General features: G+C 45.0%; 5 protein-coding genes across 5 annotated transcripts; 2 read left to right on the top strand and 3 right to left on the bottom strand.

Annotated features, from left to right (window-relative positions):
* The first annotated feature begins 495 nt into the window (after window positions 1-495).
* Window positions 496-5,184, top strand: atad3 (ATPase family AAA domain containing 3). The gene is made up of 16 exons (XM_053868020.1): window positions 496-784; window positions 1,222-1,298; window positions 1,698-1,799; window positions 1,883-1,942; window positions 2,023-2,092; window positions 2,165-2,330; window positions 2,392-2,461; window positions 2,622-2,777; window positions 2,855-2,911; window positions 2,985-3,110; window positions 3,191-3,315; window positions 3,386-3,437; window positions 3,515-3,585; window positions 4,203-4,370; window positions 4,455-4,563; window positions 4,681-5,184. Exons 1-16 carry the CDS (start codon window positions 595-597, stop codon window positions 5,050-5,052), a joined length of 1,971 nt encoding a protein of 656 aa, XP_053723995.1. The 5' UTR covers window positions 496-594; the 3' UTR covers window positions 5,053-5,184.
* Window positions 5,185-6,228: 1,044 nt separating this feature from the next.
* On the bottom strand, window positions 6,229-9,734 carry ssu72 (SSU72 homolog, RNA polymerase II CTD phosphatase). The gene is made up of 5 exons (XM_053868053.1): window positions 9,480-9,734; window positions 8,655-8,798; window positions 7,154-7,293; window positions 6,962-7,080; window positions 6,229-6,893 (listed from the first exon to the last, which is right to left on the bottom strand). The coding sequence occupies exons 1-5, from the start codon at window positions 9,557-9,559 to the stop codon at window positions 6,792-6,794; spliced, it is 585 nt and encodes a 194-aa protein (XP_053724028.1). The 5' UTR covers window positions 9,560-9,734; the 3' UTR covers window positions 6,229-6,791.
* Window positions 9,735-10,582: 848 nt separating this feature from the next.
* fndc10 (fibronectin type III domain containing 10) lies at window positions 10,583-12,705 on the bottom strand. Its single transcript, XM_053868043.1, has 2 exons — window positions 12,556-12,705; window positions 10,583-12,449 (listed from the first exon to the last, which is right to left on the bottom strand). Exon 2 carries the CDS (start codon window positions 12,352-12,354, stop codon window positions 11,494-11,496), a length of 861 nt encoding a protein of 286 aa, XP_053724018.1. The 5' UTR covers window positions 12,355-12,449; window positions 12,556-12,705; the 3' UTR covers window positions 10,583-11,493.
* A 2,202-nt stretch (window positions 12,706-14,907) lies between these two features.
* Window positions 14,908-18,131, bottom strand: LOC128760392 (olfactory receptor class A-like protein 4). The gene is made up of 4 exons (XM_053867788.1): window positions 17,862-18,131; window positions 17,506-17,769; window positions 16,827-17,072; window positions 14,908-16,757 (listed from the first exon to the last, which is right to left on the bottom strand). Exons 1-4 carry the CDS (start codon window positions 18,129-18,131, stop codon window positions 16,545-16,547), a joined length of 993 nt encoding a protein of 330 aa, XP_053723763.1. The 3' UTR covers window positions 14,908-16,544.
* LOC128760394 (olfactory receptor class A-like protein 4) lies at window positions 15,125-16,093 on the top strand (the record flags this gene model as incomplete). Its single annotated transcript, XM_053867789.1, has 1 exon — window positions 15,125-16,093. A coding segment is annotated over one exon (969 nt), but the record flags the coding sequence as incomplete, so codon positions are not given.
* Window positions 18,132-26,701: the final 8,570 nt, after the last annotated feature.

Genomic DNA, 26,701 nt, shown 5'->3' with positions numbered 1-26,701 from the left:
ATGACACACAAGACATATTTCACATGCATTGACATGTTCAAGAATTAATGTTAATGTTAAAGATAGTACATAAGAATTTATTGTCCATAATGTATGTCCATACCTTGGAATTAAAAGTCATACAAATGATAAAAATGTAGAGAAATGCAGAGATAAAACCTTTAAAAAATATATATAATTGTATGTGTGAAAATCCTGCTTGGGTTTGATAGGTATAACTGGTTTAATCGGTGGTTGTCCTTCATAACGACTCGGAAGGTCAAAAAGTCAGTCCTCTTTCAAATTGCTGCAAGGAATTGATTTTTTTTTCTTGGGCGCTACATCGACGTTTTACCCTCTGACGTTGCCGTCGCAAGTTTGGGCGTGGCCAGCACGTGACGTGCGTGAAAAACGCTAGACGCCACAGTCAATGAGCGGTGGAGTTGCTGCCTTCCAGCCAACCAGGACACGTCTTATTCACGAGGGCGTGCCTACTTTGGTGCGCCTGCGCAGAAGGTAGCAGCGTGACACGAGTGTAGTGACAGATCTTTGGCTGCTGCAACCTTCTGCTAATTACTGACACAGAGATTTTACATTTATTCCGCACACTCTACCATGTCGTGGCTTTTTGGCCTGAACAAAGGGCAGCCTGAGGCGCCTCCCGGTCTCCCGGTCCAGCCTCCACCTCCTCCGCCGGCCGGGGGCTCGAGCGGTGGAGGAGATAAACCCAAGGACAAATGGAGCAACTTCGATCCCACCGGGCTGGAGAGAGCTGCTCAAGCGGCCAAAGAACTGGACAAATCTCGTGAGTGTTCGGTGTTTGCGCTTGCATGGTGTTCTGGCAGTGTCTTGCTTGATCGCACTCGAACCGGTTCTCACATGTTCGCCTGTTCTGTGATGCAACACTTCAGATGGCGAGGCCCAGACCTGCAAGTTATAGTGTAGTTAAGTCTGTATTACTCTGCTGAAACGTGTGGCCGTTACTGCCTCCACCGCACTGATGACCCTGCCTTTAGTTACAATGGCATTGACATCATAAAACGTGTGCGCCTCCCGCAAAACACAGTCTGACCTGGGTCGTAGAAGTCATCCACTGTGTTTGAGTTGGAGGATGTGGCCAATGAAAGGCACGTTGGTGCGTTGCTGAAGAGTCAGTCAATGGTTTCCCCTCACAGATTCACGTTAAGTATTAATGTGACGCAAACAATCATCAGCTGTTTTTGGTCGCCAACTGTCTTGCAGGACATGCAAAAGAAGCTCTGGATTTGGCTCGGATGCAGGAGCAGACGACACAGATGGAACACCAGACCAAAATAAAGGTACAGAGAAGAGTCACGCTGGGGTGGTATGGTCTCTTTCAATAAACTGTGGTGCTGCCATGCAAAGAGGCGTTTGACAATCCACTGACTTCACATGAGATGCTTCTCCATTTCTACAGTGTTTGCAGTTGGAAACTTGTGTGACAGGAAAGTCAAGAAAGAAAAGGGGGAGAAGACAACAGTGTATTGAACTGTTTGTTGTTTTAAGATAGACAGATAACGCCATCAGTAGGGGATGTTATCTAAACAAATAGCTACATATTTGTATTGAACAAAACGTAATAGTTGGCAAAACATGTAGAAGTCCTTCCAGTTTAAAGCATTGTTTTGCTGTTAGGGCAAGTTGCAGTGTAGTACTATATGGTACTGTTGTCCTCACCTGGTGTGTGAACATGGCAGGAGTACGAGGCAGCAGTGGAGCAGCTCAAAGGCGATCAGATCAAGATCCAGGCTGAAGAGAGGAGGAAAACTCTGAATGAGGAAACTAAGCAGCATCAAGCGGTGAGACGAAACTGCAGGAGACGTTACCTGCTGCAACATTCTAATGTGTGATGATGATGATGTTGTCTGCTATGTTGGACCAGAGGGCTCAGTACCAAGACAAGCTGGCTCGGCAGCGATATGAGGACCAACTCCGGCAACAGGTGAGCGCTTCTTTTTTTTTTTTTTTTTGAATTATACAAACAGATTGAAGTCGTATCTCATGATGACGGTATGTTAACAGCAAGCCTTGAACGAAGAGAACCTTCGCAGGCAGGAGGAGTCCGTACAGAAACAAGAGGCCATGAGAAAAGGTAAGGCCACGTTCGCTCCACGTCTCAGTGGAACAGGCCTAGGTGCTGAGTGGAGGTGAACTGCAATTCCAGCAACGATCGAGCACGAGATGGAGCTGAGGCACAAGAACGAGATGATGCGAGTGGAAGCCGAGGCGAAGGCCCGGGCCAAAACGGAGCGAGAGAACGCCGACATCATCAGGGAACAAATCCGCCTGAAGGCTGCGGAACACAGGCAGACGGTCCTGGAGTCCATCAAGTAAGAGGAGAACCCAGTAGTTTCATGTGAGCAGACTGTTACATCACGCTCTTGTTTGCAGAACGGCGGGGGCCGTGTTTGGTGAAGGATTCCGGGCCTTTGTGTCAGACTGGGACAAAGTCACTGCCACAGTAAGACTCCTGAAGTATATCACATTATTGTGGCACCTCGCTGAGTGACTCCATAAATAAAACCCAGAAAACTCTGTCTCTAAGTCGCGATCAAGAACAGATGGGCATCAGGATGAAATCGGGGGTTTTCTTTTCACCTAACAAGATGTTCCACCACCAGGTCGCAGGACTGACGCTTCTTGCCGTTGGCGTGTACTCGGCGAGAAATGCCACTGGGGTGGCAGGGAGGTACATCGAGGCAAGGCTGGGGAAGCCGTCCCTGGTGCGAGAGACTTCTAGATTCACTGTTGCTGAAGCCATCAAGCATCCCATCAAGGTGAGAAACCTGCTGCCTCTCGCTGAGAAATAGTCACGTCATTTCCTGCTCTGAATGGCTGTGTCTTGATTGTGCAGACTGCCAAACGGTTGAAGAGCAAACCTCAGGATGCCCTTGAAGGAGTCGTGTTGAATGTAAGTGTCTGACTGAACTCAAATGCAGAAGTGTTTTTCATGTTTCGCTGAAGCTTTGTAAATGTTCCGTCAGCCTTCACTGGAAGAGCGTGTTCGTGATGTAGCCATTGCGACGCGAAACACCAGACAGAATAATGGCCTGTACAGAAACATCCTAATGTACGGGCCCCCTGGCACAGGCAAGACTCTCTTTGCAAAGGTACTGAAGTAAAGCGAGGCGCAGTCCAGTTATCAGCCTGCTTCAATTGTTGTGTGTTTTTTTTTTTTTATTCTGAGCAGAAGCTGGCAATGCACTCTGGGATGGACTACGCGATTATGACCGGGGGTGATGTAGCACCGATGGGTCGGGATGGTGTGACTGCTATGCACAAAGTCTTTGACTGGGCCGCCACCAGTCGACGCGGGTGAGATGCTGAGCCTGACTGTGTGTGAGGAACATGACAGTTGTGATGATCGTGTTTTCTTCCGTCCTAGTTTACTGCTGTTTGTCGATGAAGCTGATGCATTTCTACGCAAGAGGTCCACTGTAAGTGTGTGCCTATCCACAGCAGATCTGTTGCTAACACCATTGCTACAATTTTACGTTCACTTTGATGCATGCAGGAGAAGATCAGTGAGGACCTGCGGGCCACTCTCAATGCCTTTTTGTATCGCACCGGAGAACAGAGCAACAAGTACGTTTCTTTACCTCGGGTTTGACTGTCGACCACCTCTGTTAAACGTAATACACATGTATGATGCATGTAGCATTAACCAGGTGGGAAGATTGTTCTCACTTTCATCCTGTTAAAGAACATGTGTCAATGCAGTGTTCTGGGCTGGTTGCAACTTTGATTGGCTTCTGGTGGTGCCATCTCGACTGTTCTTGAGTTTCCTCCATTATGGGGCCGGCTCGCAGATCCCGTCATGTCAAAAGCGCTGTATAAAACGGGCAGAAACCAGGCGTTTTTGAGTTTATAAAACATGACAAAAAAGTCGATTCGTTGTAATAAACGAACTCCCATGCGACTGTGGTGACAGAATGTGGATTTACCGACGGTTTGAAGGTCGTTTCTCATGTATGTCCTGCTGCTGGCTTCTTCACCTCTCATGTGTCTCATGGCCTCTCTGTGACGCTACTGCCATCTACTGTCCGTTTAAGACCATTGCACGCGGAATGTATTGGCACGAATTGTGGAGGAAAGCAAACGTGTTGGGCTGTGACACTGGATGAGAAAATGACAGCGTAGATTGTAAAAGTCGGCGCCTTTCTAGTTTTAACATTGTGTTCCTGTGCTGCCCTCTTTTCCAGGTTCATGCTGGTTTTGGCCAGTAACCAACCGGAGCAGTTTGACTGGGCCATAAACGACCGTATAGACGAAATAGTGAATTTTGCTCTTCCTGGCCTGGAGGAGAGGGAGCGGTTGGTTCGCCTGTACTTCGACCGATACGTGCTTGAACCGGCCACTTCAGGGCGACAGTGAGTGGAGCCTGTTCTGATGATGTGGACGGGGACACGGGTCCTGCACTGATGATGGGTTTCACCCGCTCGTGTGTCCTGCAGGAGGATGAAGCTGGCTCAGTTCGATTATGGTAAAAAGTGCTCAGAGATCGCTGAGAGGACCGAAGGCATGTCAGGACGTGAGATCTCCAAGCTGGGAGTGGCCTGGCAGGTCTGCCTCTGAAGCTCCGTCCTCCCATCACCCATTATGACCCGCACATTGTTGGTGTGATGAAGACAATCGTGCACCTCTCTCTCTCTCTCTCTCTCTCTCTCTCTCTCTCCGTAGGCGGCGGCCTATTCCTCTGAAGACGGAGTCCTGACCGAGGCCATGATCGACGCCCGGGTGGACGATGCAGTCAAGCAGCACCGCCAGAAGATGGACTGGCTTCACGGGGATGACGACGCTAAGACGCTCACGCCGCCACCTGTAGTCGGAGCAAGCGTGGGAGGGAAGATGGGCTTCAACCTGCCGCTGACTGAGACCCCCAAATCCCAGGATGTGATGGAGCCGGCCCTGGGCACCAGCTCTGCCTCAGCTGGACTGGGCTGTGCAGAGGTGGAGACGACGGCACAGAGTCTAGTGACGGCTGCCTCCTCTGACGGGGTGCAGGAAGAAGATAAACCTCCTGCTTCACCCAAAGATGGAACCCCAGTTTGATGAAATGTACTGAGAGAACGAGTTAAAAGTGAGCCTGTGACTGTCATGCCTTCCTAGTAATAATGGACTTTAGAGTGTAATTACAGAGAATTAATCTGCATTGTGGAGCTTCTTTGTCCATATAATTAAATCATGTTCGTTTTTTAAATTACTTTCATTGGCTTCTTTACATGTCTGCTGAGGCTGTAGCGGCAGACGAGTGGACATGACCATGAAATCTGTGTGAGGATTTTTTTTAATAACAGAAAAGTTCCTTAAAAATGTGTGGAAACAGCAGAAGAAAAACCAACCTACGTAACCACACAGATCTTGGGCTGAAAGGGACATTAGTTCGAGGCGTAATCCTGATGTCACGCCCCACTTCCGTGTTCAGCTAAAAAGGCTAACCGAATGACCACGTGACAACTTGGTCTTGCTGCTTTAAAGGCAAACTAACTGGAATGTACGTCTCCGGAACAAGCAATAACTAGACTCTTTTGTCAGTGTGTCAGGGGATCCGGAAACATTTCAGCGCAGATGTTCGGGGAAACGTCTTTATGGCCTTGTTAAAAGTAAAGATAAAGGTATTTGGTGACCCCTAGTGGAAAGAATCACAATGTACAGCAGCAGGAAAAAACTTGGAGATGACTAAAATAAACGACAAAATCTAAATGATGATTAATATGCCCGTAGAGGGAAACAGATACGATTGCTTTAAATGCGGACAAGGTAAACACATTAACTATTAAGATGATTATCTAATTAATATGATTATTGATAGGCAAATATGTTGCTACTACACATATGAATAAGTGGTTTATTTAAGATAATATCTTAATTTTCATTTAAATGTAGGGGATGATTTCAGGTATAATTATATTTAACATTTTAATCCTTAGCTTTCTGTGATTTGCTACTTGATTTTGTAGAGATAAGTTGAAAATGACAAGCATCACATGTTGAATCATATCCGCTTCCTATCAGGTCAAGGTAAGCATCATGAAGAATCAGTGTCGCCACAAACTGTGGTATAATAGAAGGTTGAAAGGTGATTTTGAACTGGAGTTTTGAACGAGAAGTCTGGAGGGAGGTGACATTTCCTGACGCTCCTCTGGTCAAGAGTCACCAGAGAAAGCGTTCCACTTCCAATGTGTGTGAGGGGCTGAGAATGATGTGGAGAGACACAGGTCACAGGTCAAATGTCTCTTTTAGACTCTTTAATGAATCCTTATGTACATACAGAAAATCAGGCACTCTTTAGTAGATGTTTCTTACAAATGAAATAACAAAAAAATTACAAAAACTATACCCTGAAATACAGCATATGCAAAGTTAAATAATAATTGGAAAAACCTTACAGTCTGGGTTTGGTAATTTCATAGTGACCTTAAACTATCAGATGGTTTAAATGAACTGACTTATGCTTCAACTCTGGCACCAGGGAAAACGGCACATGTCCAAAGAGAAATCATAGCAAAAAAAACCAAAAAAAAGACAATATGCTGTGCTTTCCAAAACAAGAAGGGATAATGCAGAAGTTTGATTCCTCACCCTGAGGTGACATGACCAGTGCAGCACTGGGAAGGCCGGAGGACCTTCATTCACACTTAACTTGGAGGTGGCCAGAGCAACAAGTCAATGCATTTGGGTTACTGTCCCTCCCAGCAGAGTGAGAGAGAGAGAGTGTGTGGGTGTATGTATGTATGTGCGTGCGTGCGTGAAGTTTCTTTGCTTGTGGTTATTGCTAACTTCCATCCACGTTAGTAAAAGCAGACCGTGTGAAGAATTGGCCGCTTGTTCTTTTCCTCTAGTTCTTGTAGCAGCTCATCTATTTCATTCTCCATGTCATCGGTGTTCTGGATCTGCAGGGGTGGAAGGGACGGCTCATTAGCACCACCGTCACACGACCATCAATGCGCACGTCACTTACAGATTGGCAAACTTCACAGATGATGAAAGACCCGAGCGTCGCCTCCTCGTGATTGTCTTGAATGTCTACGTTGATGACATGGACGGGCTGCAGCGTCACCTGCTCTCTGGAGTTGAGGTCTGTGGAGAAACAAGGCAGGGGTCACCAGTGCAACCTGGAAGCTGTCGAAGTGCTTTTGCAAGTCACTCTCACCCTCCAACACCTGATCGTAGACCCGCTCCTCGCAGGTGATGACCAGGTCAAACTTTTCCTTGCAGTTTTGGAACCTCTCTGGCTTGGACTTGATGCGTTTGTTGCGGTCCAGCATGTGCAGTATACCATTCTGTGTGTATCTGAAGAGGAAGGTCAAGGAATACAGCAGGAGCCACACACACAGCCACGAACACTGGCTGACAAATCTATCCAACTGCGGCCTGAAATAATCTGTGACACGTTTGACCTTGACTCGTCAGCGTTTATAGTGTTATAGCACAAGTTGACCACAAAGGAAACGTTGGCGCTGTCGAGTTCTTAACTTTGGACTGGTGATTTGGCGACCTCTTGTGCTCTTTGTTAAAAATACAATAATCAATGTACGGTCGGATCCTGTTCTCAAAAAATGGTGAACTCGATTTGTTCTAGAGTTTAAGACTGGAAAATCAAGTTATGTAACAGAGCCTGACAATTTAACATCCTTAAACATATATTCATGAGCTCTTCAGAGATGCAATGCTCAATAAAATACATAGGCGATGCAAACATGTTTGCAACCCCTGAGAGCAAATAAAGCAGGTTAGTTTAATGGGCAGAAGAATATTCACAATCCAGTCACCAAATCTGCGCTTTAACATTTCCCACTGATGAAAACACTAAGAATCTTGATGTACATCTAATACCAACGATGAGCCGATTCTACATGTCTCGATTAGAGCTGTAACATTCAACCTACAGATGGTTTTAACGTGACTGAATGAAATAGCTGCTGGCAGCAACCCAAAACTGCAGTCGGCTTTAGGAGGGAGAGCCTCATTGAATAAAGTTCAGATTTGTATGAAAAATCTCTGATAAACGTGCAGCAAAAATAGAAAAGCATTTAAAAATGCTTAATCCAGTTTCGCTTCAGTGTCACTCTGGAACATTAACAGAATGAAAAATGTTTACAAAAACAAAAAAAATGTATTTTGAACATATTTATAGCCCCTCCATGGCACTGTAACGGTCAGTGTTATAAATTTACAGCATTTCTTTGGAGGTCATGAAACTACAATTTAAAAAAAAAAGCCAAATCCATGCACGTATATAGACGTATACAGGGACCTAGTACTCTTTCAAACTTTTGCACAGTAGACCAACCAATTAAAACTATCGATTTTATTTTCATAAAAACACACAAAAACATGCTATCAAAAATTAGGCTGGTTAACCAAAGGCAACATCCGTTTAGCAAAACCCACTATACTTACTAAAAAAACCTCTACATCATATTGGATGTAGAGCAGTGCATTGTCTAATGTTCAGGATCTTTAATAAAAAAAAACAAATATCCTTCACATTTGGATCCTGGCATTTAGCCATTCTCACAGTCCAGTCCGTTGTGCTCCAAGTCACCATACCTTTCTGACATCCAGGAACTCTATTCAAGACTTGTCTGCAATGTACGTGTGTGTGTGTGTGTGTGTGTGAGTGCCAGCAAAAGGGCGAGGGCTGGGGATACAGTTCCTTGTCTTTGCGGACTAAGTCGTTGTACATCTGCTCATAGGTGGTTTTGAAGTCGTATACGTTTGGCTTATCTGGGGCCGGACCTGGCAGCTTCACATGAGACCCAGTACCAAACGACCGCACATCAAATCCTCGCTTACTGCAAATAAGAAAAACAAGAGAGAAAAGGAGAAGTGAATATTACAACAATAATCACCATAAAACAAAGCACAATCACAAACTTTGATGCTTCACCAGAATGGTCTGCGTTCAGAGAGCTACGGGACACACATTTTATTGCAGCTTGTTTGTGTGTTTTTGTTTTTTTTTTAGTTTTACCACGCAAGCAAAGGCAGAATAGGAATGAATAGGAGCCTGATCCACTCAAACCCAGAGTCGCCACAAACTGGATTGGAGCCTCAGGTTTGTGTCTGCCAGTGGTCTGTCCAGGGTCTCCACCTCCTCTCACCCCGGGTGACCAGACCCAAGTGTGACGTGCGTCAGAGAGCAGCTGCAGTAACGCTCTTCCGGGGTGTTATCCTAGAGGGGGCGCTCTTGTATCCACAAAAGAAACAACTTGAGCCGGCTTTTCTAAACGATCAGTTTGTCAAAATGTTTGCGGCCTCTGAATAAATCCGCATCACGTGTGTTTTAACGTCAGAGGACGACGCAAACGGCGAGGGAGTCGATGGCAGACGTTGGCGGCTTGGTTCCTTTGTTGAAGCGCTCTCAGGCCTCCGGTTGGATTTGTTTAATCCGGCGGTACCGGCCAGGCACCCATGTCGAAACCCTCCTCGATGTTTCTATTGCCCCTCTCTCGGAACCGTTGGCTCATGATTACCTGAGAATATTGTGCGCTTCCATACTGCGGTTCTGGTTGCTCGAGCACACAACCGCTACACGAAGCGGGTAGCTCGGCATTGCGACTCTCCAGCTGACACTAAGCGATGTAACCTGTCGGGAAGGAAGGTTGTTAGTCTGAGCCCAGAGAGAGAAAACCTGGAGCGGAAACTCGTGATGCTTCACTAGGCTAAAGGCGATGAGAATGGGAGCTCGAAAAGAGACGACTGCTCGAGCTGACGGTGGAGTAAAAATGGCGGACTTGTGACACTACGAAGTCATCGAGGGGCGGGGCGTCGTTACGTAGAACCATGTCGTCAGACCGACGTAACCCAAGACATCTAAATAAAATATGATTTTTTAAAATCCAATATTTCTATTGACAATAACAAATGCCCCTTCAGCATACAATATCATTGGCGTTTTCTTGTTTTAAATAAAAAAAAGACGAATAAACAGCACTGGTTTGTTGTTGGACAAACTCAAAACAACCAACCACAACATTGAAAGTGAAGACAATAATGACAAACAATAAAAAAAATAAGATTCAAATAGTTCCAAACTCCCAACATTTCTGCCAACCCACCCTCAGCCTGCCTTGATTAACAGTATGAATATGCCTTAAAACCTATTGACAAATAAATAAAAAAAGACTAATTCTTGAAATGACCTGCAGATATGGTTCCAAAAAGTGTCATAAGCTGACATGGCCGCATAGTTAAGTGAGTCAAGAAAAACAACATTTGTTGCATTTGTCTCGGAAAAGTGAATCCTATGGACTACTTTGAAATGAATGAGGGACTGTCGAGCACAAGATGACACTGACCCACCACGTGTCTTCCAATCTGAATTCCCAAGTCGTCTCCAAATCATTACATACAATACGACTCCATTCTTCAGCTATGATCCCTCCTTCGATTGAACATACAGTATGTCAGTAAAAATACACATCCTTCTGCGGATTTTCCATCAGGGATTGCCATACCAATCAGCCTGCTCTACTTTGATCTACTATAGTTTGTGCATCATTCCTCCATCAACATAGGACTTTTTTTGGTAAATCTGGTTGTTTTTTTCCATCCAGAGGAATAACACAATGACAGGGAGGAGAAACACAGCACACTTTATTCACTTATAGCAGAACACAAAGGGGTCGAACCTCAGTTTGTTCAGTTAGCACAACATCAATGCAAAAACGTACAGTCACATGTCACAGATCTTTGTTTAAAGTGGAAAAAACATAACTCAGGTCGTAACACCTGAGGCGGACGCTTTCACAGAGTATCGTTTGCAGTGCAAAATAAAGTCAGAATCTTGAGTTATATTGCTGTGTAAATGCTGCCAGATCGGTCTGGCATGGACAGCCCTTACAAGAACACACTGGAGGACTCATGAGTGGAGGTGAAAACCGCATTATTATTTCAGCCACATTGTGCTTCAGTTACCATGAATGATGACTGTAGGATTCGGGTTAGGGATGCTCTGATCGATCACTCACCGACCATGACTGGCCGATATCAGCGTGATCTGCGAATGCCAATCACTACCGGTCATTGCCACTCACAACAATCGATCACATGTGGTGAAGACCCACTGGCAGTGATGCGTCCGCTCCTCACTACTAGTGGCTCACTCAGCAGCAACATGTCTGCTGTGGAGCTTCTTTCAATCTGTCATGTCAAGTTTGCATCCTGCAGCACATGCACGGGAAAATGTTGCGCAGGGAAGCGCCTTCAAATTAAATATGCAATTCAAAGCACCAGCACTTGTCGGAGCACAGAGTTTTCTGGGCTCATGAAAGTGAAACCGCTGGTTCCTCAGCAGCATGTGACATTCTGAACACTAAGCTAATTGCCCAACGAAATAATCATTTTTTTCACCAGGGTAGATGAGCAGCCTTTCGCAGGTGTCGTTTAAGCGGAGACGTGTGATCTGTGATCAGCAGTGATCGGCACTCTGGCTGATGGATATCGGTGATCGGCAGCAAAAGCATCCCTAATTCTAACCCTTCAAACTCAGCGGTGTGAGCGGTAGGAGTGAGCACGCTGTGTTGAGGGACTCATGATGTTTTCAGTGATGTAGGCCACGAGCAGACAGATGATGACCAGCATCACACAGATGGCTCCTCCGACAGTCGTCATGGCGATCACAATGTCCTGCATCCCCGTTGCCGGCAGGGTAAACTCCACGCAGTCCCTGTGGTTTGCCCTCTGAGAAGTGTCCAAGGGGCGCAGGCAGATGCGGTAGGGGATGTTCTCGTGCAGCTCCTCCATGAGAAAGTCCCTGCAGCCAGAACCAAGATGAACTCCAGGACAATCAAACTGAGTGTAACTTCCATTCCACCAACAGTTCAACTCAAACCCCCCTAACTTGCGGGGTCTGCCTACGGACGCAAGCGCTGTGGTGTTTTCCCGTGTCGCGTTCAAGACAAGGCGACGCGCTAAATAAGAAATACGCGGGTCGTCCTCGTGAGCCCACTGCAGAAGTACACTGCCATTTGAAAGGAGATTTGCCACCAGCTCCCCAGCAGACACGGCGGCCCTGCAGTCAGCCTTGTGGCACTTGTATCCAAACACAGTGTGGCGGAAACATAGCTGCCCTCCAGCGCCCCCCTCCATCACTCTGTAGGCACACAGCGGCGACACCCCCCTCCCCGGAGCCCAGTCTGCTCTGCTGGACACCACAGTAACACTGTCTCTGCTGCTATTGCCATGGTTGTTGACATGACTGGACGCCTCTTGTGGTGATCCATTGGTTTCAAGGTCCCTCAGTTGTGATGAAGATGCTGGTGAGGATGATGATGCTGAGCCGAGCCCAGCAGTACTCAGCACCAGTGCCAACATGGCGAGCACCGAGGGTCGTCGCTGCCTCTTCATCTCACGTCCTCAGATGGCGCTCACACGCGACGTTAACATGCCACCAGAACAGCTGTGCTTCAGCGCGTGCACGGCTGAGAGGCGCGGGAACACATCTGCGACACAAACACCGTTCAGCAACACCCACGGAAGATGCGCGAATGACCTTGACAGCAGAGACCGAGCTCGCTGGGATGGTGTTCTGGGGGGAATGAGACTTACTTCAGCGGTGCTGGACGCGAAGTCGAGCCGCGTCGTGCAGCGGCCAGATGTCCCCTCCGCTTCCTGTCTGCCGTGACGTGGACGCTTTGATGCCCGTCGTGTGAGAGTGCGTGTGGAGGAGCGCGCTCGAGGAGTTCGCGAGTGCGTGGACAAAATATTAATCGTGATGTTAGCGCGTGAGTCAGCACTGAGATACACAACTGCACTCTGGACGTGCGTTTCATCTTCCGTTTTAAATGTATATATCGATTAAATGAATGAATAAAATATTATATATACATGTGCCAAACTCAGGGCTACAACGCAGAATGTCTCCTCGTTTTATGCATTTCATTAAAAAAAAAAGAAAATTAAAAAATTAAAATTAATTAAAAAAAAGAAATTTAATTCAATTCCAAATCTAAAATCTAAATCTAAACTGGATTCTACATGTTGTGCTTCAAGGGGCAAAAGTGATCCTTGGGAGGGTGAGTGTGCAGTGAAGGAATCATTTCTTTATTTTGACACTACCCACAGATACACACGCAAAAAGGTGCCATACTGCACTTATACCCGAAGACATAATTCCAAGTCTTTACTTCCTTCTTCAACTCAGTTGTGAGTTGAACAGATTCAAAGATGATGAAGAACTTTGCATTGGCAAAGATTTGTATTGTAACAAATGTATTCACGATATGTGTGGTCTGATCCCTGGGGATGCCTCAGTCCACATTGGAGGTAGGTAAAGTGCAACACATTGCCTGTATTTCCACGGCCCTCTTGAGCAAGACTACAAAGGTATTGCACGTTTTAGATTAGATTAGATGGTCTTTATTAGTCCCCTCATTCTCTAGTTTTAAAATTATGAACAGACACTTTTTAAGGCCTTTATTGCCCTTTTTCCTTTGTAAATTAGATTTTGCTCATGGTTCATTTAGAAAGTGTATTTCTGTCCTTCAGAAAAAATGATTGAATAAAAATAAAATAAAATAAAGTGCTGTGATATCAAACTGTTCTTTCCATGGTTTCCAACATATTCACCACTAAAAAGATATTCGAATATTTATAAATACTAATAGGGAATCTTCAAAAAAAGGTTTTTTTTCAGTGCCTGCTTTGTGTTTATGATGACCTGAACCACTTCAACATAGCAATTTACTATCTCCACCACTTCATTTAAGTCAGTATGAAGGAAACATCTGGCTCCACTAACAGCTGCTCCTGTTCATTTCATATGTCAACAATGTGTTTGTCCTTGTGTCTGATAGAAGCAGCTCCGGTGTGGAAGTTAGTCTTTCCTAGTTTCCTCACTCCATCCTCCACACTCTAACCTCAAAAACTCCTCCATCTTTGAGTTGGACATGAAAGCCAAGTCCTGCTGTTGTGATTTGACAAGGGTTGTTTTTTGCAAGAAGTGAAGGAAGCTGGTATTAAGTGGTGCTTCTGTGAGATTATTCAGCACAATTATTGTGCTCTCCAGAAGATAATGTCCACAGAGCAATTAGAGAGTGTCGAGGGAATGGAGCAACATAGTAATGGGAGGAAAGTGCTGCTTCAGGATTACTGTTTGCACCTTCATCACCGCGGGTCACATGGGACAAGACAGTTGAAACTCATAGTTAGTGCCAAGTATTGCTGCTCTGCTGCTTAAATGATCAAAATCATTGTTCAGATCTGATAGTTACAACAAAGAACTCTTTTCTCTCTCTCACAGCTTTTACAGTGATGATCAGGAATAAAATGTCTTACTGATGAGGCTGATGGAAACGGGATAATGCAGGATGCAGACATCAAATGAGCTGTGAGCACATTGGGCATGAATGTTCTTGCACGTGTTAATATGTATAGTAATGGGTTGCAGATCACCAGGTTGAATGGCCAGTATAAAAGCAAGGCACAGCCCAAAAGAAAACCAAAACACCATGCCGCTGACGCCATGTCAGAGGAGCTGACGGTTGAAGCTGTTTTGTTTGGCTTCCTAGTTTTTTCTGGCATCGTCGGGAACATCCTTGTCATCCATGTGGTGAGGAAATGTGCATGCTCTTACCAGATTGTGTTTTTGCATTCAGATCTTCTCATTAGGCACTGAAGAGTTCAGTTTTCAAATGGCTTTTAATGCCTTATAAAAAAGGTTTTAGGTCTGTGCGTAGCCACAATTTAGATAGCACTGTTGGTTTTTCTTTTACTTTTACTCAGCACAATTTCAGAACCATTCAGGCAGATTACAATAACTTGAACAATAACTGACCAGTATCAGCATATCAACAGTTGGTATATAGGAAGCAGAATACATTTCCATCTGTGAATTTTCTTTAACACATCATGTTTTTGTTCCAACCAATCAGGCAGCTGTCAGCTGAACGAGCAGCGCCGATCACATTCTTCACACACTTCATTATGGAAGCTGTGTGTACTAGATGGGTTGGAACAAAAACCTGGGCCACCCCAGCCCCTGGTGGAGTCCAACGCCATCCTCCCATTTATGATGTTCTTTTTGGTCCTTGAAAGTGAATGAAAGGAATTGTATTACAATTGTATTTAGCCATTTCTTTGCTAAACTATTTCACATCATTGACCATTACAAGCTTAAGGTAAGCACCAGCTGGTGAAGTGTTGTAATACTTGTCCTCCACAGGTGTTCCGGTCGGCCACTAAGAGTCTGTCCCGCCGCATGGCCCCCTCCGACACCATCTTGGTGCACCTGTCTCTGGCCAACCTACTGACCTCTCTTTTCCGGACGGTTCCCATCTTTGTGTCAGATCTGGGTCTGAATGTGTCTCTGTCTCCGGGCTGGTGCAGGGTCTTCATGCTGCTGTGGGTGTGGTGGCGAGCCGTGGGCTGCTGGGTGACGCTGGCGCTCAGTGCCTTCCACTGCGCCACCCTCAGACGCCACCACGTTGCCGTCGGCCCTCTAGCACAGAGGCGGGAGAGGCGTCGCGTGTGGATGGTCTTGGCTGTGGTTTGGGGGGCAAATCTGGCCTTCTCCACGCCGGCGTTGCTTTACAGCACCCATGTTCATGGGAATGCCACCGTGGAACTGATGGTGATCAGCTGCACCACCAGACCTCTTCTGGGCTGCATTTGGGAATTCCCTTCAACGCAACAGGGCATTGCCTTTGCTTCAGCCTCTCTGGCGCTAAATGAAGTGTTGCCATTGGTTTTGATGGTCGTCACCAACCTGGCAACCCTGCAGTCTCTGGGAAAGCACATCAGAGCCATCACCGCTGGCAGCCATGGCGATCAGGACAAACACGTGGCGACTGAACGGAAAGCTGCGCAGGTGATCATGTCACTGGTGTCGCTCTTTGTGGTCTGCTGGGTGCTGCAGGTCGCCGCTGTGACCTATTACAACCACGACGGTGGACATCACGCCGAAGGGCTGCTGACTGTGTCCCACTTTTCTGCCTCTGTGTTTGTGGGTTTCAGTCCCATGGTGGTGGCACTGGGACACCGCAAGCTGCGGAGAAGCATCGGCGGTATGGTGCTGGGGTGGACTAAGGTTCTCAACCGGCACAGAGTGGGAAACCCAGCAGGAAAGCAATCCAAGATGGCCGATGTGAAGGAGAAAAAAGAAACTGTTTTTGTTGTTCAGAAACATGTCGCAAACACGATGGTGAAGAATAAAGCAAGGAAATGAAGTTGGTAGATTTTCTGACTTTCTGAACCTTTTGTTTGTTTTAATTTGAATTTATTATAAATTATTTCTCCATGGAATCTGGCATAAACAGAGCCTTAAACTTTAATGACTAATGACTATAATGTCTTTTTGGAAAAAACAAAGGATGGTTATTATCACATATATTGCTATTATTATCTTATTATTACGTGTAACAAAGTGTCACAGTTTGATGTCTCATCAAACTAGAGACATTTCATCATCTTTTCTGATAACTTCCTCACTCTATTCAGTCTGTAAATGAAACAAACCTTAATACAGGATGTCAATGCGCTTGCACACAAGCATCTCCAGAATCACACACACAAGGCGGAGCTAACCATGATCCTACTGGTCAGCTGGAGAGGGCAGACTTGATGAAGGCCCTCAGGCGACGGTGGCCGATGGCCAGAACACCGGGAGACATGGCAATGAAGATGATGTTGGCAAAGCGGGCGACCACCAGCAAGAAATCCGCCGAGGTGCCGCGGTTGTAGTTGAAATAGTTGACGGATATGATGCTGGTGCCCCAGGAGGCGATGAAGAGCATGATGAGAGCCAGAATCACCTTGCGGGAGAGGTGGAGAGGAGAATCAACCATCTGGAACTGCACTCAACAAGGAACAAAACTCCCCACCTTCGCCGCTCGCCTCTCAGCGGGAACTCTCTTGATGACCAGGGCGTCCTTCGTGGAGCTGCTCTTCCTGCTGTGAGAGTAGAGCGTGTAGAGGGAGCTCATGTTGGTCAGAGCCATCAGGATGATGGGAAGCGCTTCATGGATCACCATGGAGGTGGTGGCATAAGCCAGGCCGCTGTACTCGGTGGGGAAGTTCCACACGCAGCCCAGCAGGGGTCGCGTCGTGCTGCTGACCAACATTAAAGTCTGAGGACAGACGCACGCCGTGATCAGCTTTAAACATCTCCACCGTTCACTTTGTCTACAAATCTCTTCATTATTGTTGTCAAAGTTATTGTACCACATTCCGTATATTTCAAACCAGTTATTACATGATAGAAAAAAATATAATTATAAAACTTTTTGATCATTTAGACTGGAAAAAAAACCCAAAGTCTAAATGATTGGCTTGTTCTCTGTGTACTTTGAGCTGTAGGCAACATGTGTTGCATGTGCCTTTTGATTTAAAGCTTGAATGACAGGTTCATGTACTCTCTTTATCGTCCATGAGCAATGCAGAATTTGATTCACTCGTGTGCTTGTAAGCATGCCAGTGCACAAGAGTGAAATGAAGACCTTATTTCACTTCTAATAAAAGCAGTACCTCTGCACCATCGGATCTCAAAAGTCTTGCTCTCACCTCAGTGGAGTTGACATTCCCACTTGTGGAGAAGATGTGAGCAGGGATGGAGTAAATAAAGTTGACCAACCAGATCAGACCTAAACTCAGCAGCAGGGCCTTGGGAACCCCACGAGGGCCATGCAGCATGCCTATGGTGGGGGCCACCCTCCTGAGTGTCTGGAGATGGAAGGCGCTGAGGAAGAGTGTTGACCAGACGTTGACCGATCGCAGCCACACCCACACGCCCATGAGGAGCTGACACCACTCTTTAGACGAGTACAGCTGCGTAAACAAACGGGAGAAGAGGGTCACGCTGGCGCGCTCTGCTGCGCACACAAATGTAAACTGTGTTGCGTGTTTGTTGACGCTCGTACCTCCAGCCCCATGTCTGAGATGACAAGCAGAGTGTTCCTCATCACCGACACCAGCAGGTTGGAGAAGGCCATGTTGATGATGATGATGTCCGAGTTCCGTCCTCCGGCGTGATCCATAATCACACTCTTGCCGATGACAAGGATCACCGTGGAATTTCCCAGGATTCCCAGCAGCACCAGGAGGATGTAGAAGGCCGTTTGGACCGGGGACACTGAGACACGAAGTCCCATTCCCACCAGCTCGGCATCTGCCTCCATGTAGCTGTCCATTTTGCCACGGTTATCGACTAAATCTTCTCTGTCACGTCCCAATAAAGGCTTCACGTTCATCCTCGCGAGCCGCTCATTTTTCCCGCTCAAGTTTTCCATCCAGCCTTCATTTGAAAATGCGGAGAACCTTCTCCTGATCAGAAGAAGCAGAAATGAATGCTTTGTTTGGGACACAGAAGAGAGCCAGTTGTTCTCCAGTGTGGTTCTTAACAAAACTCCTGGGATTAATCAGCTCCTCCAAACGAAAACTGCCTAGTTTGCAGTTTGATTCATGACATCAGGTGAATCCCCTCAGTTCATTATTGCCTGTATGAAATGTTGAAGAGATTTAGACACATAACATTTAAAAGACTCAACGTAAACTAATGTCTCAAATTAATAAATGTGCCGTCACCACAAATATGAGTTTATAACATAATCTTAACATAATAACAGCAAGAGACTGAGAGCCAAGCGTTTTTCATTTGAACAGTTAAAGGCCTCCAGCAAAGAATATTAATTACATTAATTTGTGGGTGATTAATCGTCATCATCAAGATCATTTGACATGATGAATTAAATTCACATTTAAAAAATATATTTAATAGCATTTTAACAATTAAACAGACTAATATGTCACCAATAATTGTTTGATATAGTTTGTTTTCATTTATAAGAACAGAATGCTCAATAGATTATTTTACAAAGAGAGTAACAGTGTAAAATATTATTATCATTATTATTATTATTATTATTATTATTATTATTATTATTATTATTATTATTATTATTATTATTTGTAATGGTACTAGAAGTAACGGACTGACAGCAACACACAACACAACATAAATGTCATAACATAGACACAAGCCTTCACATGATTACACATAACTACTTATCGGGAAAACTATAATAATGAAAAGAATAATAAAACAACGCTCAAAAATAAAGAACTGTCCGTCACTCTGTTTAACAAAATGTTGCCTTCACAATGTGTAATATATCGGGCGCTATCAAATATAATGCAGAGAAAAGTAAGACAAGTAAATGTTATAGAGGAGCTTGGAATAAACATCCATTCATTCATTCATTCACGGAGTTGCACTAGTTGACCAGCAGCAGTGCGTCTACCGGGGAAGTTTAACAACCGCTAGAGGGCGCCCCAACCCACCAAACTGTCATTAAACGAACAAGCATCAGAATCAGAATAGAATTTATTGCTATGGTCAGTAGGGGTCCCACCATCTAGGAAAGTGCTTCGACATAAAGTGCTGTTAATAAAATAAAATAAAATAACAGAGGCTGATCACAAATTTAACAGTGATGGCTGAGCGGAAGAAGTTGTGATTTGCTATTGTGATTGACTGAGTTGTTCATGTGAACAAATAGCTTTAGTAAATGAATAACAGTTTTGGTGGTGATAGGTGCAGATGCTGAACATGTTCTGTGATACTGAATTTCTGTACCACATTCTCCTGTAGCATCACTCTGACATTGTCTCAGATGAGGTCTCAAAGTCGACCTCTCCTACTGTCTGTAACTACAATAAATAACAATAATAATGAATAATCTTCACGTGTTTAGTCGCCAGTAACTTGAGATTGATGTTGAAAGGGCCCATCTTGAGCTCAGATGAAGATGAAGGCAGATGAAAAGCACATTTCCTCAGTCCAGCGGTAACAACTTTATCAGTTACTAAGAACCGCCGATGATAAAACGCTCGTTCAAATGCTGAAAGAAAATCATTTCGCTTTGCACATCTGCTGTTGTGTAACACATGAGTATGAACACTCCACAGGATGTGTCACTAAACTGCTGTTGAATTTGAACAATCAGGCAGGTTGTGAAATGGATTGTTCAGGAAATCCAGACTCGTGGCTCTGGAGCAAAGCTTTGAGTGGATCACATCTGTGGCAGTCACAGTGATGAGGATTCCACCTCACATCCAGGCCAAAGGAACAGTCCGAGACCCCCACCCTTCCCCATACTAGAGTCACTTTAGAAAGAATTCAGATTATGGAATGAAATGTAAATGTTTGGTTTAGATCCAAGCTATTAAGGAGGTGGTGGTGGAGCCTGGCCTGTGCATGAGTCACGCACTTTGGTCTAGTTCATCTGAAGAAAGAGAACATTTGTGTAGTACAAGATCCTTTGCCAAGTTCAAGTCCTGCTCACGGCAGCTCTATCTCTCAGACCTTTCTTCCCGACGCTCGAGTGGGTTTCCTCCGGACACTCTAGCTTCCTGCCACAATCCAAAAACGTGGAGAGTAGCCAACAACTCAGAGGACTGTTTTTATATCATCACAAAAATGTAATTAAAATGATAATGTCTGACTCTGCCTCAGCGATCACTGCAGAATGCTGATAAATGGAACGGCCAGAGAGAATAGTTAGGTTTCGCTGCAGCAAGTACTTCAGTTCATCCGCTGGAGCAAAATTTCAACTCCTCCAGATAAGCTCCTCCGTGGGCTCAGCCAGGGGCGGCTCGACTGTTGCCGGGAATCATCAGAGGACCCATGTAAGCGGCAAAGGTCACATCAAGTAAAGCGGATAAACGCTGCGATGATCAACAAAGCACATCCAAATTGGCATCCTTGAAAGGTCATGATAAATAAAAGCTTTTGCTGTGACGCCCATGTAACGACAGAGTGAATGAATGTCAGGCCACCTTTTTGTTCAGGAGCTCTCTATCGTCTCCGATCAGACCTTTCAACAGATTCAGATGTTTAGATGCCAGTGAAAGACCACAGTCCATTAGACCTTTGAAGGGCACCTGGACAGATCAGCTGCTCCACTAAATACCAGCCTGAAAGAAAATCTGTTTGACATTTGCCTCTGCCAAATGAGTGATCGGAAGAGAAATAAAAAGTTAGCTTTCCTGAAAAATATTAAGGTGTTCAGAACCAGTTCTACTAGAAGCCTTTTGCATCAAGACTCAACAAAGTTAGAGTATTTTGAATGGAAACACCGCTGACCTCCACCAAGGAGCTACGGTCACATGACTTGAGAAACATGCAAATCATTAAAACAACTTTAATTTCTCATGTTGACTCATGGTGAAAGGGACATGTGTTTAGACCGGAAATGTTGTTGACATATTGTCAACAGTCAGCACTCGCTGATTTGTGCCACCATGTTTCTCTTCCGAACTCAAACTTGGGTCCATTCTGTGGCAGATTGAATAACTGAAATGTGGATGACAAGTATATACCTAGCACACTTGTCATGATTCTGCTCTTATTTTGTCCTGTGAGTCCTGTTTTTTTTTCATCCTGTTTGCGTGGCACACGGCTGGAGCCAGTCAACCCCTGATCACAAAGCACCTGGACTCCAGCAACGTGTGCCAGATGGTCTTCTCTAGTTCCTGTGACGCTCTCCTATTGTTCCCTGTGATTTAAGTTTGTTTGTTTCTCCCGGTTCTGTGACTCTTTCCGTTGGACTCCTTTGTTCCCTGCGGTAAATTGGCTCTCCGTTTCGGTCTCTTGTTCTGTGCGCTAGCTAGCTTGTTTGTCTTAAACCCTGGTGCCTGAGATACTGTTTTGTTTCCTCCTGTTTCCGTATGTTTCCTGGTTTCTTTTGTGATTGACTCTCGGTTCATTGTGCTTTCGTCTCCTCTAGTTCGCTGTGATTTAAGTTTGTTTTCTCCCGGTTTGGTGGTGCTTTCTGTTGGATTCTTCTCGTTTATGGACTTCTGCTTCGTTCTGCCTCGTTCTGTTTCGTTACTCCGTTTTGGACATTCTGATTTTGCTTTGTTTCTCCCGGTTCGGTGACGCTTTTTGTTGTGTTTGTTAATGATTACAATTATTTTTGACTCGCGCCTGCCTCCTGTAACTTTCACCACTGCGCTTGGGTCCCGCTCCCGCGTCCTTGACTCGTGACAACACGAGTAGTATACTCACTGAATACTTGAAAGTATACTTTAGAAAACTAAAAAAGTTCCAATTAGTCCAAAGAATTATAAAAGTAGTATACTCTCAGGTATGTGTTCTGGACTATACTTCTACACTTGTCCTCAAGAATACTTGATCTGTCCACATCGCGCCGGAAACTCCAAACCAGTGAGAGTGATAAATCAGCGCATAGTAATACCTTATACTGTATATTGTTGTCATCAATCATCAATGTGACTTTATTCAACTTAAAGGTCAGTTTTCCGTCCTTGAGCCTGGGTAGTAAAAATAGTGTTTATTTTCCCAGCCTCATAAAACACGCTGTGATCACAATTTCTTCCAGGAATTACAATTACATGGTGTCATCTAGGATTTACGACAACAGCAAACGGTTAAATTGGTCGGTCCACCACGTAGATGAAGAGATGACCATGAAATAAACCGAAGAGACAAAAAACCTCACACCATCATCAGTTAAAGCACCAAAGACAGCTCCTCTGGTTGTTTTTTATTGGACTGGTTTTGGATCATCAAATTCAAAACAGCATTTGAACTGGATGAGTGAATATTATAGAACTTTTTCATGTGTTTCCTCTCATCCCTCCCTGTCAGCAGCTGCGACTGGCCATGGATAGACAGCTGACATTTGAGCAGTGGGAACATGGGAAGTGGAAGTCCCATTCAGCACCCCATATCTTTGACTGAAGGAAACACCTAGTTTTTAGAGCGTCCTTGCTTCTGTTTACTTCTATGATTGCAGCAGCTCGCAGAAGCCACCTCAGGCTCAGGTCACTCACTCTGATCACAATCCTATCTCAAACAGGAATGAATGAACGGAGGAAACATTTGGAATCACTCCCTGCCTGTTATTTTAGACCCAACAGTCTCCAGCTCATGAGGCAGTGCTAAAGTACCATCACACCTGCACTATTTTGCGACCGGCTTCCTCAGTGATTCGGTGACTGTTGTGCTGTCCAGTCACGGTGCTGTCCTGGTGAGCAGCTTAAAACTGGCGGGTGGTGAGGAAGCGAGGGCGAGGTGCATGCTAACAGAGGGCACAGGCTCTGCTTAAACAAGTCCCTCTAAAGAGGGCGTTACGGACCTGGTGCAATAGAAATCTCCAGTGCCGCAGGACTATATTGCAGGAAGGTCGACATGTAAAGCAGAGGCATGAAACGAAAACAAGAATCTGTTTTGCTCTGCAGCCTCTGCCTCGATGACCGAGAAGCAGGTTACATTAAAAAGCTGACATACATGGGGATTATCTCACAGTCACAACTGTTGACTTTTAATTATGCACTGCCAAATATAACTGTTTAATTAGAGTTTCAGTCAGGATGCAGGACACGAGTGAGTCAATGACACACACACACATCCTCTGATTGGAAATGCTTATATAAGGCTTGCTAGAAAATGTGGCATCTCAGACAGACACTTGCAATTACGCTCACAAGGCAACGAAATGAGAGAGAGAAGTTAGTGCTGTCACATGTTCCAGTGTCACTGCAGTGAGTACAGACTGGTCACGTTCCTGTAAAGTTCATCCATTGAATGAACACAAACGTCCTCCAGTGCTCACTGTTTGTTTACCATTCTTCCACCCCTTCCTTGAGGTCCCTCCCTCCAGAAACATGTCCTGGGGCTGTGTATTCAGTCTGTTGCAACTCTAATAGATGTCAAAACAAACATTCCTACTGAGGCTGAGCAACAGGTTCAGCACCAGTGAATCTCTCATCCGGGTCCAGTTGATATTTGAGTCAGGAAGCTGCTGCTGCTGCTGCTGCGTCGTGTTTATCGCTTAATTATCCGTCCTATTTCCAAGCTTCCTTATCTGCTGTGTGCTTCCTGTGGAACTGCACAAAAAAAATCCATCTGTTAAGGCGATAAACGTTAGATAAGAATAGGCCATCTGCTTGTCCAGGAGATGACAGAAAATAGTGTCAAGCACAAGCTCTGTACATCTGATCGTCTGGTTCAGACGTGGTGTCCTGCTTTTCAGGTGTTATATTTCAGAGAGCTTCAGTTGCATATGTTCAGTAGTTAAATCAGCTGTATTAATGGGTTCTATCAACAACTGTTTTATGTGTGATTTTCTGCCTGGTCCACGTTAGACAGGGTCCAGCTGCAAGCGACGCTGCGTTACTAGTCAATGGGGGAAAATGAATGTCCATTCATTTCCAGTTAATATACTAATTGCAGTAATCTCGTAGTCGCCTATAGGAAAACGTGTGCACTGAAGGCGAAGGACCATTATGGTGTTTACTCTCAGCCCGTGCCTGATGCCCCCTCCTCCCCTCACACACCATCCAATCCTCCATAAAGCCTCATACTGTTACAAGCTGATTTAGCATTAAGGGGCTCTGTTGTATTTGTACACTCAAAGTTACGTCTCGCTGACGTTTACAAAATGGCCGCCTTGCTTGGAATGCAACGATCAAAAAAAATCAGTCAAACTTCTCTCCTTCATTTTGTTAAATTGTTATTTATGTGAATATATTTTTGTTTTCAATGACTTTTTGAATGATCCAGTTAAGGAAATATTGTTAGTTTGTTTTAACATCATTAAACATATCATCTTGTCCACATAAAATTTCATTTGATCTGGAGGTGAAATTCTTCGTTGATCCCTCATCATGACCTTCTCTGCGTTTCTTCTCACACATGCAACAGTGAGGCGGCTGCAGGCTCTGCAGGGCGACCTCCCTGCTGAGCCCTTCACTCAGCTGTCTGCAGAACTCCTCCACCAGTGGAGCCCGTTTCTCCCTGACTCCTTCACTGTCTTCCTCCATGCTCTCCTCACCAGACACAGCCGCCTCCAACTAAACCATCCAGTCATTTGCTGTTCCCGCTCGAGTCAATCCATCTTTCCAATGTGCCGCGACACTTCCACCATCTTGCATCTCTTCTCACTTCTTTTACGCAATATCTACTACTATTGTCTGATTTCTATCAACTTTTCTTCTTCACTTGTTCATTAAAATACTTACATTGTTGTTTCCTCTCTTCTCATTACATCAAATAATCTGTCCTCAAAATGGTTGTTTTGTTCATTCAAGCACGACTAGGACTTCTATGTTGTTTGCCTGGCTGTGACTAACAAGTAGTTGAATTCCCCACCGTCCACGCTCAGTGGTACTTTCCCATACATGTTAGGGCACATTAAAGCATATTTTTAAATGAGAGCTTCAAAATGGAAAAGGGAAAGTCTTGTCTGGAGGAAGCTTTTTGATTCCATTTCATCTCCCTCTGTCACTTGTTTTCCCACCATTTGTGTCCCAAACCTGACCTGCAAAACTGATGATGGAGAATTGATGAACATAATGACAACCGCAGCCTGCGGCAGCATCAAAGCACACGGACAGAAATTGATGTCTGAAACCCCTGACGTTTTATCCGGTGAACAAAGCAGGTGATGTCCTCAGACTCCAGGGCGCAGCCACCAACTGAAGTCTGGTGAAAACATCTTTATCTGTGCAGAAAGAGAAAATGTTTTTTACATCATCAGTAAAAAAATGGGACTTAAATGTGGAGATTACGGAGGGTCGGGGAATAGAAAAAAGATTTGAAAGTGAAAATATTTTAGATGCAGTCCAGCAAAAGACTTCAAAATAAGTTGTTTTTAAATAGTTTAATGACAACAAGATTCAGCCATTTTGTGGTTGTTGTTGCTGATGAAGTCAGAAGCACTGAACATGTCCCTTAATTTTCTATCTGAGGGCTGATAGATTAATAAATTAATATTATTATTAAAAAGGGAAGAAAAAAAACTATACTTCAATATTTTTTCACTTAAAGAACTTCCGTCTATAGGAGTCCAGAATAGGAATGGGTGAACCAGCCAACATGAATGTGGACAGAGAAACCGTGACTCTCCTGAAGTCTATGATCATCTCCACTGTCTTCTGGGCGTTGAGCTCCACCTCCCTCCTGTAAGCCGACTCATCTCCATCTGAGATGAGCTCGATGATGGTGGTGTCATCCGCAAACTTGATCATCTTCACAGACTGGTGGCTGGAGGTGCAGCAGCTGGTGTAGAGGGAGAAGAGCCATGGAGAGAGAACACAGCCCTGAGGATACCTGATGTTGAAGGAAACAAAACAGTTGCAGAATCTTTAGTTCCTGTTTGTGTTTGGGATTTCCCTCCGTGGATGAGTGTCTTGTTTTATTTTTTTATTTTTTTGAACAGCAGCTGTGTGCCATCAGGGCTTCTCTGCTGGCGTAAACACAATTCCCCCTCTTGGGTCTCCAGCTTGTTCTTACATGACAATACCATTTTTTCAGATTCACATCTTCAATAAAGAAACTCTATATTTAAAAAAGACCTCTGTCTTTTGGAATGTGAGGAAAGATGATGAAATAGCACTGAATTTTTGAAAACTGAAGTCATCGACAGCAGGACCATTTAAATATCTAACCTATCTGACGGCTGTGCCGCCGGCGGAGGACAGTTCAGGCGATAGACTGCACGTGGTACTCGGACTGTGTTTTTGAACTATTCCTTTACTCTCTTAATAATGTTGCAGACAACTGCATGGAAGATGGTAGTGGTCAGATGAGCCCAACGAAGGACTCTGTGGTGAAGCCCTCATGCCACTTCTGTCACACTGTGAGGGCGATGAGCTCCGCCTCTGCTGTCTGAGGTGCGTTTAAGCTGCTCTTTGCTTTAATCGTACTCATCATCACGGCTGCTGTGATGCAGGA

The sequence above is a fragment of the Synchiropus splendidus genome, chromosome 6 (assembly GCF_027744825.2).
Source record: "Synchiropus splendidus isolate RoL2022-P1 chromosome 6, RoL_Sspl_1.0, whole genome shotgun sequence".
Lineage (NCBI taxonomy): Eukaryota > Metazoa > Chordata > Actinopteri > Syngnathiformes > Callionymidae > Synchiropus > Synchiropus splendidus.
The sequence above is the reverse complement of the archived record's forward strand: the minus strand, read 5'-3'. Positions and strand labels throughout refer to the sequence as shown.

Coding starts and splice junctions, on each gene's coding strand:
- fndc10 (XM_053868043.1), bottom strand. CDS start 12,354: ATGAAGAGGCAGCGACGACCCTCGGTGCTCGCCATGTTGGCACTGGTG.
- LOC128760392 (XM_053867788.1), bottom strand. CDS start 18,131: ATGGACAGCTACATGGAGGCAGATGCCGAGCTGGTGGGAATGGGACTT. Junction 17,770..17,861: donor TCTCAGACATGGGGCTGGAG/GTACGAGCGTCA, acceptor TTGTTTACGCAG/CTGTACTCGTCTAAAGAGTG. Junction 16,758..16,826: donor CTGAGAGGCGAGCGGCGAAG/GTGGGGAGTTTT, acceptor CTCTCCCGCAAG/GTGATTCTGGCTCTCATCAT.
- ssu72 (XM_053868053.1), bottom strand. CDS start 9,559: ATGCCGAGCTACCCGCTTCGTGTAGCGGTTGTGTGCTCGAGCAACCAG. Junction 8,799..9,479: donor GAAGCGCACAATATTCTCAG/GTAATCATGAGC, acceptor TCTTATTTGCAG/TAAGCGAGGATTTGATGTGC. Junction 7,081..7,153: donor CTACGATCAGGTGTTGGAGG/GTGAGAGTGACT, acceptor GTTTCTCCACAG/ACCTCAACTCCAGAGAGCAG.
- atad3 (XM_053868020.1), top strand. CDS start 595: ATGTCGTGGCTTTTTGGCCTGAACAAAGGGCAGCCTGAGGCGCCTCCC. Junction 1,299..1,697: donor AACACCAGACCAAAATAAAG/GTACAGAGAAGA, acceptor TGAACATGGCAG/GAGTACGAGGCAGCAGTGGA. Junction 3,438..3,514: donor TTCTACGCAAGAGGTCCACT/GTAAGTGTGTGC, acceptor TGATGCATGCAG/GAGAAGATCAGTGAGGACCT.